Below are 17,046 nucleotides of genomic sequence, written 5' to 3'. Positions count from 1 at the left end.
AATAACGAATGGGCTCTTGGATGAGTGTTACAACCCGCCCCCCCCCACTTGCCCAGTCTAGTACTTGGGCATAGGCTGAGAAATGAATCCTTGCTGCTGAAAGTGAGGAATTGAAGCAGAAGCCGTTCCTCTGTAGGCAGCGCAAAAGGGTGTGGTTTGTGTTTATTTAGTTTTAGCTTCTATTGTATGAACCCAAGAGCTAGTTTGGTGTACCGTGGTGGTTAAGGCACCGGCTGGCAACGGAAAGACTCTTTTGAGTTCCAGTCCTGCCTTAAGACACAAAGCCAACAGGGTGCCCTTGGGCCAGTCAAGCTAAGAAGCGGGCAATGACACCCCACAGGCAATCACCCTGTAAACCGCCCTGAGTCCTTCGGGAAAGGGCGGTATATAAATATAATAAAATAAATAAATAAATAAATAAATAAATAAATAAATAAATAAATAAATAAATAAATTACAAGGAATCAACAGCGACTGCTTAGGCAGGCAGAGATCGACTGGATTGATTTGTGTGAACCTAGCCTAGTTGGTCGGCGCCAAACTGATCTGCTTAGCCACAGGATACTGAAGGACCCCCCAGTTAGTTGCCTTCAAGCAAAGTTGATTATTTTGTAGAACCCAAGGACTAAGCGAGAAGGAAAGCGAGAAGGTTTGCCTTGAGTTCTCTCTGAGGAGTTCCTGGCTGTTTTCGATCAGGACTGCCCCTGACCTACGCTCATTCCGCCGGGACCTGAAGACTTGGCTCTTTGAGCTCTCTGACCCAGGCTGAGAATTTTAACTGGGGTTTTATTTTCAGGGATAATTTAATCTTTTAATTCTCTTTTAACTTTGTATTTTATATTGATGTGATTTTAAAATGCCCTGTAAACCGCCCTGAGTCCTTCGGGAAAGGGCGGTATATAAATCTAATAAAATCTAAATCTAAATCTAAATTTCTTGCTTAGATCAGGGGTAGGCAACCTCGGCTCTTTTATGACTCGTGGACTTCAACTCCCAGAATTCCTGAGCCAGCATAGCTGGCTCAGGAATTCTGGGAGTTGAAGTCCACGAGTCATAAAAGAGCCGAGGTTGCCTACCCCTGGCTTAGACTGTATTAGGGAAAGAGAGCTGGGAATCCGCCCCTGCTGAGCTGCGGGGTTTCTCGCCCCTCGGGCTGCTTGGCCAGGAAAGGAAAGGAAAGGTGACAGCCTGTCTGTCAGAGCTGACTTTTTGCAGCGGTCCCTCCCACTCCCGCTCAGGAGCGTCCCCGTCGCCCAAGCAACAGCGGCGCCGACCAAAACACTTCGGGGAAGGCAGAGCCGGCAAGCATGGGGGGCAAAGAGGAGGAGGAGCAGGAACCGGACCAGGAGAGCGCCCCAGAATCGAATCCCCGCGCCCGGCTGCTCGGGGAGCGGGTGGCGCGCAGCTGGCGAGTGGAGCCGGAGCGCTGGGCGCGTTGCCTGGAGTCTCCCGAAGCGCGGCTGCTGCTGCGCGCTTTCCTGGATACTGAGCCGGCCGGGCGGCTTCTCTTTGTCACGCAAGGGACCGCGGGCCAGTTGACGCTGGCCGAGGAGTTGGTTTTGGCGCCCACCGCCGGTCGCTCTTCGAAAGGAGTCTTCCTGCTGCGCCTCGCCTCCGGAGCCCTCTGCTCGCCTCCCGGCCCCGGGCAACTGCTTTATGGAGAACTGTCGGTAGCCACCCTCGACCACCTCGCCGCTCTCGTGGAAGAGGTAGGTACGGTAAGGCAGCGCGGCGGGCTCTCCTCCGGGGCGTCTCGCAGCTTTGGGGAGATTCAGCTCTCCGATCTGGGCTGAGAAAATTTCGAGGGGCCGCTAGATGGCGCAAATACAGAAAAAGCCTGGACTCTTTTTTTTTTCTTCCCCTTTTTCCCCTGGTAGAGACCCGCAAACAGTTGCGTGACAAGCGCAACTTAACACCCGCTGCTTCTTTGGAGGCATCCGTGACCTGCAGCTCATTAACCACCCACCACCCCTCCCTCCCGCCGGTAGCTTTTTATAAGAAATGCTGGGCAGCCTTCTGTCTACACTTAGTATTTGGCAAGGGGTGAGGTAAGATGAGGAAGGCAAGAAAAGTAAACGGGGCTGTGCTGGGCACGTCGACGGAATAGCAGTTATCTGTATTTTCCCCAATTGTTTCATGTTTGTGTTGTAATTATCCCCCCCCCGCAGCGTTAGGTTTATTCTTGTAAACATTATAATTTTACGTTAGGTTTGGGGCTTATTCAGTCTTTCTTTCTTTCTTTCTTTCTTTCTTTCTTTCTTTCTTTCTTTCTTTCTTTCTTTCTTTCTTTCTTTCTTTCTTTCTTTCTTTCTTTCTTTCTTTCTTTCTTTCTTTCTTTCTTTCTTTCTTTCTTTCTTTCTTTCTTTCTTTCTTTCTTTCGTCAGGTAATTATACCCAGGATCAACATAATCACACACAAATATCTTGCCACAGAACATGTATTTGAAAATGATTAACATTTTAATTATAAAATAATTAAAACCTGATAAAACCTGGTATCATGTAGCTAAAATCCACTCTGTCTATGTTTAGGCATTTGTTGAAGACAACAATATATTTGCTTAATTTTACCCTATATGGAAGATGCCTGCATTTGACATGTGAGGATGTGTAACATTTGTTGTCACATGACTAATTATGGCCAATAACAAGCTTTTAATCCTTGTCTGGTTTGATGTCCAACGTTATCTTTTCATAAGCTGGAATGGAAAAAAACTTGATTTTTCTTCCTAGAGGATCTTTTAGTGCCTGAATTCGCGTTGGTGCCAGTTTCAGTGGGAGTGTTCCCTGTTCCATATCAGCAGAGCATCCATTCGCTTTCCAATCAATTTAGTGACTTGCTAAACAGTTCAGATATTGTTTTACCTTCTTTGATACAATATGGAAAACAATAGCAACAAAATAAAACATTTTTTATGTTGATAAGTACCATTTGAACTTGACCTTCTATATATTGACAGTATAAGAAAAAAATGTTTGTAACATATTTTATTAACTTGCTGGCTGTAAATGGTAACTGACCACAGTTTTCTACGTTAGAAAGAGTTAGAAGAGGGAAGAGGGAATAGATATTTGGGTTTTTTTCCCCCTGCAAATAATTACTGATGAACAAGAATACACAACTTTAGATCGCAAAGCAAGAAAATGAAGACTGAGGCCAGGTACCCATGCATTTCCTGGAATTGTCTGTTAAGACAGGAGAGTATAAACTTTTTGTGTGTTAAGAGCTGAATTGCTACAGGTATATCCTGCTGGGGGACATGTGATATGCCAGGTGGTGAAACAATCCTTTTCTAACTGCCAGGAAAGAGGCAGATTATTTTTCATAGAAGATTGGCTTGCTTGCAAAGGGCTTTTGAAATTAGGCTGCTTACTCAGATCACCAAGTGCCTATTCCTGAGTCTGCTGATGCGAAAGGTCTCTGTCTCAGCCTACTGAGCATGCTAGTCAAAATAGTTAATACTAGATATCTAGGGATATCTAGATATCCTCTCTCTCTCTCTCTCTCTCTCTCTCTCTCTCTCTCTCTCTCTCTCTCTCTCTCTCTCTCTCTCTCTGTGTGTGTGTGTGTGTGTGTGTGTGTGTGTGTGTGTAAGATGATGGCCATCACGGTGCAATTGAAACATTGACCTTTTTTTTTTACATCTGTCAGTGCCCATATAGGGACAGGACTTCAATTGCATGATGATAATTGCAGCTTGTCTTTTTTTTTTTTTACATCCCTCTCCCCGTTTGGAATTGGTATCAGTTCAAATGATGAGTATTTGTGAAAGAAAGACGTTGACTGATGGGCATCTCTGTGATGGATGTAATGTGTAATTTCCTTCAAATGAATAATTACTATCTGCCTTAATGCAAGGTGACAATGTTTTTCCACGGTCTCCCTATTTCATTTTCTAATGACAAATTAACTTTATTAGACCTCCTATAATAGCTGCTGTATATCTAATAACAGTAAATGTTACTGTGTTGTGAGCGTTTTCAAGGTTTACTGTTAACATTTGATGTCTTAGCCGAAGAAATGCAGGCATCACAATTTTATTTGGGATACATCAAATAATTAAGAACCAAGAATATGCATTCACATGATGTGGTTATTTATTACTTTAATAAAATACATATGTAAGGAACTTATTAAATGTTCTTTTACCAGTAACTGATTGCAACTCAGATGGATTACAGAGATTGGTTAGAGAAGCAGAGGACAAGAAGGCTAAGAGCTCACTGATCACTGTTTAGTTTTAGTTGTTTTAGATTTCTTGGGCTGCAAGATCATTCCTAAAGTCTTGGGATTTGTACTGTATAGCCTCCACTCTTTAGATTTGGAATGAGAAAAATAGTTTGGAATGTGCATGGCTCACATATAGACAGAAATGCCTGCCAAATTAATCACTTCTTCTCAAAGGATTGCACTAGAGCAGGGGTAGGTTCAGGAATTCTGGGAGTTGAAGTCCATGAGTCATAAAAGAGCCGAGGTTGCCTACCCCTGCACTAGAGCTACAGTGAGGAGCTGTGTGATCCCCGGGAAGAAACACAGCTGTTTTAATGAGCTTCAGACCAACTGCTACCAAGTACTCTCACTCATTCCAAAGTATGTCATGACCCCATAACATAGTTCTGCTTGGTCTGATGGTTTGTCATTTCATTGCTGTAGACCTATGTGCATTTATCATTGTGGAATAACAATGGTACTTGTTTCTGAATAGACGTCACCGCACAAGTCCTTTCAATTCCCCTGCTTTCCTACGTATTATTACTTTGTTTACCTCATATTGTCTATATGTTATCTTTACAACATATTTTATTTCCTCTGGTTTATGTTTACACTTCACTTTGTCTTCTGTATGGATGGTGGACAGCAGAAATTGGAATTATATATTTGCATATATTCATGTGAATACAGCAAAATTAAAGTAAACCATGGCCTAATATTAATTTTGGGAGCAGGTGAATTTTTGGCTTCAGTTTTTAATACTTGACAATAGGTAATGACGATAACCTTCCAAGTTCAAAGAACTGAATTTTCCATCATTAATTGGTATTTGCATTTTCTGTAAAGATATTCTTGGAATTGAAGATTTTTAAAAAATTTTTTACTCAATTCTATTAGATCTACATCTAATCTGATGTTATCTGCTGCTCGCCTAGTTTTTATAAACCCTGCTTGATCCTTTTTAATAACAAACAATATTTGCTAACACTGCTTAACTGCTAACATTTTTAATAACAAACGCTATCACTTGCTATAATATATTTGCTAACGCTCTTGTTAAAATCTTTGTATCAACATTAATCAATGAGATTGGATGATAATTAGTGTAGTTGATGTGATCTTTACTTGGTTTTGGTATAACTGTAATATAAGCCTGATTAAATACTGATGATAAAAATCATTTATCAAATATCTCTTCATACACTTGACAAAGAATTGGTACCAAAAGATCTATAAATATTTTATACCACTCAATAGGGCAGGGGTCAGCAACCTGAAACAGTGAAAGAGCCACTCGGAACCGGTTCCCTCACAAAAGGAAAAACTGGGAGCCGCAAAAAATATGTGCGCATGCGCGCATGCGCAGAACAGGGTTTGACTGAAGAGTGGAGCCAAGGCGAGATATGCACCTACCCTGCATATTTGAATTGATTGGTTGAACTTTTTTAGTCCCACTTTTTTTTTTGGACTGCACATGGCAGAGGACTGAGAGCCGCGGGTTGCAGACCTGTGCAATAGGGAATCCATCTATTCCTGGTGTTTTACCACTTACCATTTCAAAAATAATTTGTTTAATCTCTACCTCAGATAATGGAGCAAATAAAAGTTGTTTAATTTGCTAAAGTTGCTAAATGTGGCAGATTAATTTTATTTTAAAAGTTTTCTGTATCTTCATTTGCTACATTTTTGGGCTTACTGTATAATTCTGAAAAAAATGTTAAAAATTGCCAATTTATAGCATTGAACTTTTATATATTTTATCTCATTCACCTATGATAATAGAATCTTTATGCTGTTCTTTTTTTGTTTTAAATGATTAGTCTAGATCTTACAATATGTTTCACCCATTTTCCCAGGATCTCTGTCATAAAATGTTAATATAAATTCTGTTAGCTGTAATATCATAGTAGTTCATATTTCTTTGTACAAACTGTAGATGGCGATCTAACCATCTGTGTCCATAAATATTTCAATCAATGTTTTAAGTTATTTTCCCTTTTATTTTAATCTTATTTTTGTGTGTTGCGTAAGCAATAATTGTACCTTGAACATATGCCTTATATGCTTCCTATTTAAAAATTCACATTTCTGAATTCAAATCAAAATATTTTACCTCCCTTTATTGTACAAATTCTTTATCATTCAATAAGGCAACATTAAAATTCTTAATTCTTATTAATTTCTTAATACATTAGTTTCTGAAACACACAATTCATAGTAATTGCATTATAATCAGATGTACAACAACAAAGATCAATAGTACACTTTTGAAGTTGGTAATACAAGGTTTATAATATTGTATTAAAAATGATCAAGCCTAAAAAAATTCTCATGCACACCTATATAGAATGTGTCTTTTCTTTTGGCTGGATAATCAAATGCTAGGGGTCTAGTAAATTCAGTTCTTCTGTATAAATTTGAATTGTTTCTCTCACTAATGGCTTTTTTTGCCAGTATAATTCTATCAAGCTCATGATCCAATATTTCACTGAAATCTTTTCCTGTTAACACTTTATCGTAAATACACATATACAAATGCTGAAAACATTAATAAAACATAACAGGGGAATCTAAATTTGGTCCATAAACATTAGCCAATTTTCTTGGTATTTCCTATTTTAGCACATAAAATTAAATAATGCTCATTTACATCAGTTTGTAACATCAGTTGGAAATCCTTTACAAATTAAAATGGCCATGCCTTTAGCTTTGGTTGAAATATCTGTGAGATAAACTGTCCCATCCAATCTTTCATTAATAAATCAGTTTTTTATAGATAAGCAAAGTCTGCCGTTAATGATTATAAATATGATGAGTTTATGCTTTGTTTTTTGGGATTCATACAACCCTATTACATTAACACTAATTTTAAGACTAGGATTAAGACTAACTTTGTTAATAATAATAATAAAGTTAGAAGGGACCTTGGAGGTCATCTAGTCCAACCCCCTGCTCAGGCAGGAAACCCTATACCATTTCAGGCAAATGGCTGTCCAGTCTCTTCTTAAAAACCTCCAGTGTTGGAGCATTCACCGCTTCTGGAGGCAGGTTGTTCCACTGGTTAATTGTTCTAACTGTCAGGAAGTTTCTCCTTAGTTCTAGGTTGCTTCTCTCCTTGATTAGTTTCCATCCATTGCTTCTTTTTTTTTTTTATTGAAAAAGTTTTAAAATACAATTTTCCTTTAACAAACCCACCTTCCCCCTCCCTACTCCCCCCCCTACCTCCCCCCAACCTCCCCTCCCTCCATCCCCCCCTCCCCCCCCGACTTCCCAGAGCTAAATACAAGGTATATATCTATAAAAAGGCAATCATAAGCATCCATATACTACCCACTATAAAATCTAAAATCCATTACTCTCTAGCTTATATAGGATAAGACACACCTTAACAATATTGACTATATATAAAAAACTAAAAGAAAAAAGAAAAAAAAACGAAAGAAGACTTATTCGAATGCTACATAAAACTTCTTAACCCTATACTTGTTCTGGATAAACTCAATCCATTTTCTCCATTCCATAATATAGCGTTCTTGCGAATGATCTTTCAAATAGGCCGAAATCTTCGCCATCTCTGCCAGGTCGGAAACCTTTAAAGTCCACTCTTCTATGGTCGGCAATTCCTCTTTCTTCCAATATTGGCCTATCAAAAGTCTTGCTGCCGTAATTAGGTTCAACATCAACTTAGTGTCCACAACTGTAGCGTCTGCAATTATTCCCAACAAAAAAAGCTGCGGACAAAACTTTATCCTCTGTTTAAAAATCTTCTGCATATTCCACCAGACTTTTATCCAAAAAGCCTTAACCTTCTTACATGTCCACCATATGTGAAAATATGTTGCATCTTCATCACCACACCTCCAACATTTAGGCTGGTAATTCGGATACATACTTGCAAGCTTTTTAGGATCTAAATGCCATCTATAAAACATTTTATAAAAGTTCTCTCTTAGATTTTGAGCTTGAGTAAATTTTACGTTCCTCACCCAAATCTTTTCCCACATGTCCATTGTGATAACTTCTTGGATGTTTTGGGCCCATTTTATCATACAATCCTTAACAAGCTCTGTCTCTGAATCAATCTCTATCAATGCAAGATATATCCGTTTGATATGTGCTGATCCCTGATTTCTAACTTGCTTTATCAAATTTTCATCAGTCATTGTAAAACCATTTTTCTGGTCTTCTTTCCACCTGGCCCGTAGCTGAATATATTGAAACCAATTTTGAACAACCTTCTCTTCTCACAAGAGGCTATATGATTTCAAACACCAAACATTTCTTTCCAAAGTTAAAATCTCCTTGTACGTAGTCACATCATGTTTGAAGCCAGCATGAATATTTTCTATTGCGTGTTTTGGAATTGCCCACAATGGTATCTTGCAACTCAACTTATGCCTATACTTCTTCCAAACTCTCAGCAATGCCTGTCTTAAAATATGCACCCTAAACACATTGTCTACCTTCTTATCATACAACAAATATGCATGCCAGCCAAACCACAAATCATGGCCCTCAAGATTTAATAACCTCCCTTGCGTCAAATTAATCCAATCACTTATTCCTACTAATGCAGCAGCTTCATAGTATAATTTAAAATTAGGCAGTTTAAGACCACCTCTCTCACAAGTATCCTGCATAATCTTAAGTTTAACTCGTGGTTTTTTCCCTGCCCACACAAATTTATTGATACCACGCTGCCATTCCTCCAAATTAGAATCTTTCTTAAGAATCGGTATCATTTGAAACAAAAATAAAAATTGGGGCAGGACATTCATTTTCACTGCTGCAATCCGTCCCAACAAAGACAATTGCAATTTTTGCCAACTCTCCAATTCTTTTTGAATTTTCCCCCATAGTTTTTCATAATTATTTTTATATAGCTTTGTATTAGAGGGCGACAAAATCACCCCCAAATATTTAACCCTCTTAACAATCTCAAATCCAGTTAATCCTTCTAAGAGAGCCTTCTGTGAAACTGTCATATTTTTAGCCAAAATTTTAGTTTTCTGTGTATTTACCTTAAATCCAGAAACCTTCCCATATTGTGTTATTATCTCCATCAGGTCCACAACAGAGTGCTCTGGCTGGGTCACTGTAACAACCAGATCATCTGCAAATGCTCTCAATCTATAATCCTGATCCCCAACTTGTATCCCCTTAATTTTTCCCGAACTCCGAATCTTAACCAATAATATCTCTAATGTTAACACAAATAACAGGGGCGATAACGGACACCCCTGCCTTGTGCCCTTCTCAATGTTACATGCTGCTGTCAGGCTATTGTTAACTATGATTCGGGCAGTTTGTTTTTGATATAATGCCCTAATCGGCTGTAAGAAATTTTCCCCAAAGTCCATTTTATCTAAAACTTTCAACAAAAATTGCCAATTCAATTGATCAAAGGCCTTTTCAGCATCTAAAAAAATTAGCGCTGCAGAGATCTGGTTGTGCCTTTCCAAAAACTCTAAAACATCAACTATATGTCTCACATTATTTTTCATTTGCCTACCACTAATAAACCCCGTTTGATCCCCATGAATCACCTGTTGCAGAACCCTCATCAGTCTATTAGCCAAAACCTTAGCAAATATCTTATAATCTGTGTTCAAAAGCGATATCGGTCTGTAATTTTTAACTTGAGTAGCATCCTGGTCTTCCTTCGGAATCAAAGAAATAAAAGCTGTTCTCCAAGACGGTGGCACCTTTCCCTCCCTCTGAATTGTCTGAAACAGTTCCTTTAACGGCTTTATCATCTCAAATTGCAAATTTTTATAATAGGCTGCAGTCAAGCCATCCGTACCTGGCGCTTTATCCAACTTCAATTCCTTAATTGCTGTAAGAATTTCTTCTTCTGTAATCAGTTGATTAATCCCCTCTTTTTGTACTTGCGTAAGAACTGGGATGCTAGCATTCTCCAAATATATATCAATATCTTTTACATTAATTTCCTCTTTAGTATATAATTTCGAATAAAAATCCACAAAAGCATCCTTAATAAGATTCTGTTGAAACACAACCCTTCCTTTATACTCAATCTTATCTATATTAGAGGCCCTTTGTTTTTTCCTCAGTCTATAAGCTAACCATCTGCCTGGCTTATTAGCGTTACAAAAAGTATTATGCTTAGCAAACCGCAGATTGGTTGCCACTTGATCTGCCATTAATTTATCAAATTGTCCTCTTAGCAGTCTAATAGCCTCCTTAACCTTCACATCCTCTGGATTCAGAATCAAAGCCTTTTCTTTTTCCTTTATTTCATTCTCCAGTTCTTTCCTTCTAGTTTCCATTGCACGTCTATGTCTATTATTCATATATATCAACACCCCTCTCATATATGCCTTACTAGCATCCCAAACCATATCCATAGAGGTACCCTTATTCATATTAATCTCAAAAAAATCCTTCATCCGCTGTTTGCATTCTTCCACATTTCTCTGATTTCTAAACAAATTCTCATTTACACGCCATGAGCGCCTGTCTCTTTTCTCCTTATCAATCTCCAACCAAACTGGACTGTGGTCGGAAATAGTTCTTGCACAAATCTTCACCTTTTTAGTTCTCAAAAAAAAATCATTAGTCAACAAAATAAAATCAATCCTCGAAAAAGATTGGTGTCTATCAGAATAAAAAGTATAATCCTTCTCCTGCAAATGCCTCTCACGCCAAATATCTCTCAATTCCAGGTCGTCCTTCATTTCAAAAAAAGATTTAGGCAATCTAGCATGACTTGGAATGCGCTTAAAAGCTCCAGCCTTGTCCAACTGTGCATCCAAGACACCATTCCAGTCTCCCATAAGAATAAAAGATTTATAATCCAACTGGGTAAGCTTTGTGTGGAGCAAACTAAAAAAATCCGCTTGTTGTTGATTAGGTGCATATAATCCAACTAGAAGCGTCTTTTTGCCTTCTAACAACAGCTCAATCATAACATATCTTCCATGCTTATCTACTTCAATTAAGTCTGCTGTTAAGGCACTTTTAACATAAACAACCACTCCATTTTTCTTATTCTCTGCAGAGGCAACAAATTGCGTACCCAGTCTCGAGTTCAATAAATACTTTTGATCCAAAACTCTAATGTGCGTTTCTTGCAAACATATAACATCTATCTTAAATTGTTTTAAATATTGAAAAACTTTCTTCCTCTTCTGCGGTGAATTTAGTCCATTAACATTCCAGGTTAGAAATTTAGTTGCCATGCATATCCTCCCAAAGCTCTTGGAGCACAGCTTTGATAGGGCTAATTTCTTTAGGCCGTGCTCCTCCCACAGCTTGCGTACGTTGTGAAGAATCTGAAGACTTTTGCTGATCTTGTTCTTATATTTTCTTTGCTCGTTTTAAAGCAGCACGCGTTACTCTTTGCTCTCTAGGATCATCCAAAGAAGTTGTATCTTGATCTACTCCAGGGCCACTTTCCTCTGTTTCATCCTCTTGATGTTCTCCTTCTCCCGATCCCTTTCCAGCTTCCAGAAGTGCTGATGGGGTTGCCTTTAAGACGTTATTGTAGAAATCACGCGCTTGCTTCACAGTAATCAGCCGATACCTTTTACCTTCATGCATCACCATCAGCCCATCCGGAATCTCCCATCTAAACCTTATATCTCTTTGCTTAAGCTCATGCACAAGAAATGTATAGTCCTTCCTTCCCCTTAAAATCCTTGGAGGAATTTCTTTTAAAACCAAGACTTCTTGTTCAGCGATCACCACTTTAGCATCATAGGCAGCTTGTATAACTTGATCTCTAATCTCTCTTTTTGCAAAATAAACCACCACATCTCTAGGCAATTTTCTCTGTCTGGCAATCCATGAATTCACCCGAAACACTTTATCCATAGCTACTCTTATTTCAGATGCTGGCTGGTTTAACACCACTTCAAGAGCCTCAGAAATCAGCTGCTTTAAATCTTCTTTAATATTCTCTTTTAACCCTCTGATTCTAACAGCAAACTGCATCTGGTAATATTGGGCTAGGCTTAACTCCCTTTCCATTTTGTCTCTTGCATTTTCATTCTCCCGTGCTTTTACTTCTAATATAGCGTTCCTTTGAGCCAGATCATCCATTTTTTCATCTAATTCTTCCACACATCCCGCCACTTTATGCACTGAAGACAAAATGTCTACCTTCATCACGCTGTACTTCTGTTCCATCCTCTCTTCCATTCTCTCCTCCAATTTCTCCAATTTCTCCTCCATCTGTGCAAATTTATCACCGATTGATTGATTGATTGATTCCAAAAGTTTATCCAGAGCATCTCGTAAATCCTTCGGTGTCAGCACTTCAGAAGGGTGCAACGCCTGTAGTGATGATTGTTGCACCGGCGAGGATCCACCGCTCCGAAGAGTTTTAGGGGGAGGTTTCGCCGCCATCTTTTAGTCCTCAATTATGACGCACTTTCACTTAAAGTTTAAAAAGTCCAAAAAGCTAGAAAGTATAGTAAAATAATCCTCTTCACCTTTCCCTCTTGCACCGCTCTGCCTGCTCCTTTAAATCATAGTTCTTTCCTCAGGCAGGGATGGTTCGCAGACGCCTGGCTCTGCTCCAAGAAGTTCGGAGCAGAGACGCCGGCCAGCTGGGAGCAGCCCAGGCTTCGGGGGAGTTCAATCCTTCAGCCGCCCAAGCTCCAAGCTCAGGCGGCCCCGGAGAACTCTACCCCTACCTGAGACCTCACCCCCTCCTCTTCTCCCGAGGAGGGGGCTTCAATTTCGCCCGAACAGCTGATCGGCGCTGTTTCGGGCGAAAAAACAAACAGCTGAGCCGCGGGCAGCCCGGGAAGGCTGTCTCCGGCGCCGCGCAGCCACCGGAAGTCTCCCCATCCATTGCTTCTTGTCCTGCCTTTGAGCACTTTGGAGAATAGCTTGAGTCCCTCCTCTTTGTGGCAGCCCCTGAGATATTGGAACACTGCTATCATGTCCCCCCTCGTCCCCACCCTTGTTGTTATAGAAATGGCTAGTTTATAATATTATGGAAAGTAAAAAGTTGAGGTTCAATGTTAATGCTTCCTTCTATTGCAACAGAGGAAGTCTGTTCTTTTTCCCTTCCCCCTTCACTTCCCCCCCTAGTATTTGCTTTTGTATTTTTATGTCCTACCATTTGCTTTTGTATTTTTGTATTTTATTCTATAATCTAATAAAATATTACAAACTGTAGGGGAAAAGGAAAAAGTACCAGTTTTAATTTCTTTGGTGGCTGTTCCTTTGCTGAATCACTTTCTCTTTGCACTGACAAATGTATGATGAATTTATCCATGTTTATTACTATGCATCACTACCAGCTAGCTCAGGGGTCTTCAAACCCGGCACTTTTAATCCATTTTATTTTGGCCCACTTATTAATACCAGTACCAATTGATTTTATGGCATATACCATTTGAGAAATAAGTAATAATATATTTTTCTATTTAAATATTTAGCATATTTTCTGGCATTGCTCATAGATGTAAAGTCTTCATAAAGATCAAATTTAACATTCAAATACCACTCTCTAGGTATATGTAGAATCTATATTTAAAAGAAAAAAGAAGGTAATTATGTGCATAAAAATAGAACAAGCAAATTAAAGAAATTTTTAAAAATCTAAAAAGTATATGTAAGTAAAAAAAGAAAGAAAGAAAGAAGAAAGAAAGAAAGAAAGAAAAAATAATCAAACAACTTGAAGACTTTACAAAGATGGCTCAGTGATTTTATTTCTCTTTTTATACTCAAAAGTACAAGACAGTTTCCAACATTATTAGTTAAAAATATATTAAAAATAAACAATAGAGATATTATTAAAAATAAACAATAGGGTTGCCAGTAGGCCCAGACTCTATACCTTGAAAGTAACCAAAATACAAGCAAAAAAAGAATGCAGGAAAAAATAATTCAGATGTAGAGTCTTTTAAAAGGACATTTTTACTACAGAACTGAAGGCAAACTCAAATTCTCCCGCAATAGATTCCAGGGAATGAAACAGAATCAGGCTTTTCTATCAGGAGATTTGAAAGAAAGGATAAAGACCTCTGCATTCAAAGGATTCTTTAATCTGTGAATCAGATCTTAGTGATTAACATAGAATGTGGCTGCAAAACACGAGAAACATTGAAGTTGTAATAATCTGGTGAGATTTGGAGCTTTTGAAAACATTTTACTTTTTTCTGAAATTTCCTTAATTAAATTGGATAAATTCATATCTTTCTTTGATTAAACCCCACTTCAAAGGACGTTTGACTGATTTCTGGTTAAAGATATATAAAATTTCTTCTCTTGTGCTAACACCAGAAAATTGCACAATAATAATGTTGGAACTAGTTCCGGTCTTCCTTCTCGATAAAGGGCTTTCAATCACATGATCAATCTTGACTGCAAAAACCGTTCCCCCAAAAAGGAGCTTTCTGAACACAATCTTCTATAAATTCAGCCAGATTTGATTGACTTGAAGGGTTATCAATGCCAGTCATGTGTAAATCTTTCCTATGCAATAACTAAATAATTTATTTATCCAAATATGACTGGCTTGCTTACTGGTTTCATGGGCAATCAATCCTTATAGTAAGCTATTCTTTTTTTTCCCATCTGTTTTAAATCACATTTAAGCTCTACCAGATCTTGCTGGATCAGCTTCAGTACTATACCTGCACCAGGATCTCTTTTAAGCCATCAGCTTCGAAGGAAGTAGGAGTGTGGCTGTTCCTGACAAAGCTTTTCCTGTAACTGGTCATGTTTAAAAGTCTCTATTAAATGTCCAATGTTCTGATTTATGGGTGGATAATGAGAAAGTGGTGGCAAGGCAACTATTGAACATCATTTTGCATGTTGACCTAAAGAGGAAAACTGTCCTTCTTGTTCTAGACTTCTTAGCAACATTTAATAAAATTGACAGTGCTATCCTTCTGGACCACTTTCAAAAATTGGGAACTGGGAGTAATATTCTATAGCAGAGCTGCTCTTACTTGAAAGGGGGGTTACAATTGGTAGTCATAAAGGGTCAGTGATTGAACTCCTGTGAGATTTGGTGCACGGTTCCCCAGGTTTGGCCCTCTCCCCTTCACTTCTTGAGGATCTCCTAGATGTACTTGATTTGAATTTCCATATTTTTCATCCAAGGTGGTCAAAGAGGAATATCTAGTTTCTTGGGGTTAATAGATTAATGCCTTTTTAATGCAGTGTTTCATGGAGATTATTTGCTTGTAGCTATTTCCATATGTCTGTTCTGACTAGAAACCCAGGAAGGCTTAGTGCTGAAAGCTCTCAAGACTAAAAGTAAAGGTAAAGGTTCCCCCGCACATGCGTGCTAGTCGTTTCCAACTCTAGGGGCCGGTGCTCATCTCCGTTTCAAAGCCAAAGAGCCAGTGCTTGTCCGAGGACGTCTACGTGGTCATGTGGCCGGCATGACTAGACACCAAAGGCGCATGGAATGCTGTTACCTTCCCACCGTAGTGGTCCCTATTTTTCTACTTGCATTTTTACGTGCTTTCGAACTGCTAGGTTGGCAGAAGACTATAAAATGGTTATTTGGTTCTTTTGTTAGAAAATCCAGAAACCAGAAGATTTGATACAATATTTTTTGTTGCTTCGCCTATATCAGTTTCGTAACAGGGTATATTTGAATGCTTCCAGGTAATGATGCCTCTCTTGGTGAACCAGAAAAACCATCACAGTTGGCCCAATGTAGTATCCCAAGATGTCATTAATCATGTCTGCTCTCTGAAAAGGAGTGTTTTTGTGAAGGTTGGCCAAATTAGAGGAAAAACATTGTTATCTCTTCCTATTGAGCCTGAGAGGGACAGATACATTAACTCTGACAATGAGAAAAAGTAAGTTGTAATGCTTTAATTATTGATTTAAGTGGTCGTTTTCAAGAAACTGCATGAATTGAAAGCTTTTCATTTTTGACTTCAATCTATAAATTGTTGAATGAATAGGAACAGAAACATGGAAATGTAAACATGTTATGCAAATAATGTGAGTCAGTAATAATAATTTTGTTTTGTAACAAATTTCCTATTATTTCATTGAAAGTAGGAATTTATATTTTGCTTTATATTTGGTTTCTATGTTACAATGAGAAACAAAGCTGTTCTGTTGATACTTTTGTTTTTTGCAGTACTGAATTGGTAGATAAGTCTATAATTCATGCAGTTGAGTCTTCTGTTATTGAATGGACCCACCAGATCCAGAATGTTCTTAAGAGACAGTCTTCAGAACTGCTTTTGCAAGGCAAAGATCCCCATCCAAATGTGGAGTTGGATTTTTGGAAAAATAGGTACTGTATATTGTTAAGCTCATTCTACAATGACATATAAATGAAGTAGGAATAGCTACGCAGGGGTAGGCAACCTTGGCTCAGGAATTCTGGGAGTTGAAGTCCACGAGTCATAAAAGAGCCAAGGTTGCCTACCCCTGACTGCTAAGGCTTTGTGGTTGTCAGTTGCAAAACCAGGTCATTTGCCCTGGCTTCTAACTGATCTGGAAGAAAAAGCTGAAAAGTAGAAATATCCATTTACATAAGAAAAACTTAGCTGTACAGTTTCTAATTTTCTAGTTGACATAAAGAAAAAACTTTCTTAAATTCATTTGTCCTAGGAAGATTATAAGACTGTTTGCTACAAGATATCGTGACATTTAATTAGTTATTTAATAAATTTGCTCATATCTTCTTCATTATATGTTGCAGGTACGAGGATCTGCAGTGTATTTATAGCCAACTAAAAGCCAGAAGAATTTTGACTATGCTAGACCTCCTAGATAAGGTGCAAAGCACTTACTTCCCAGCATTCAGATCCATCTTCAGTGATGTGGAAGCAGGTAGGGCTGTTAAAGTTTGGAATTATTAGGATTAAGCAAAGTTTATT

General features: G+C 38.5%; 1 protein-coding gene across 1 annotated transcript in view; it reads left to right on the top strand.

Moving 5' to 3' along the window:
* Positions 1-1,307: 1,307 nt before the first annotated feature.
* Positions 1,308-17,046, top strand: part of DNAH9 (dynein axonemal heavy chain 9) — a gene marked incomplete at both ends in the record, with an annotated part of 232,762 nt that continues 217,023 nt past the window's right edge. The window contains 4 exons of the mRNA XM_081320420.1: positions 1,308-1,709; positions 15,812-16,008; positions 16,299-16,457; positions 16,869-16,999. Coding sequence (XP_081176546.1) covers positions 1,308-1,709; positions 15,812-16,008; positions 16,299-16,457; positions 16,869-16,999 — 889 coding nt within the window. The remainder of the gene's footprint in view (positions 1,710-15,811; positions 16,009-16,298; positions 16,458-16,868; positions 17,000-17,046) is intronic.

This window comes from Vipera berus (genome assembly GCF_964194415.1).
Source record: "Vipera berus genome assembly, chromosome: 2".
Lineage (NCBI taxonomy): Eukaryota > Metazoa > Chordata > Lepidosauria > Squamata > Viperidae > Vipera > Vipera berus.
This window is presented reverse-complemented; position numbering and strand designations above follow the sequence as displayed.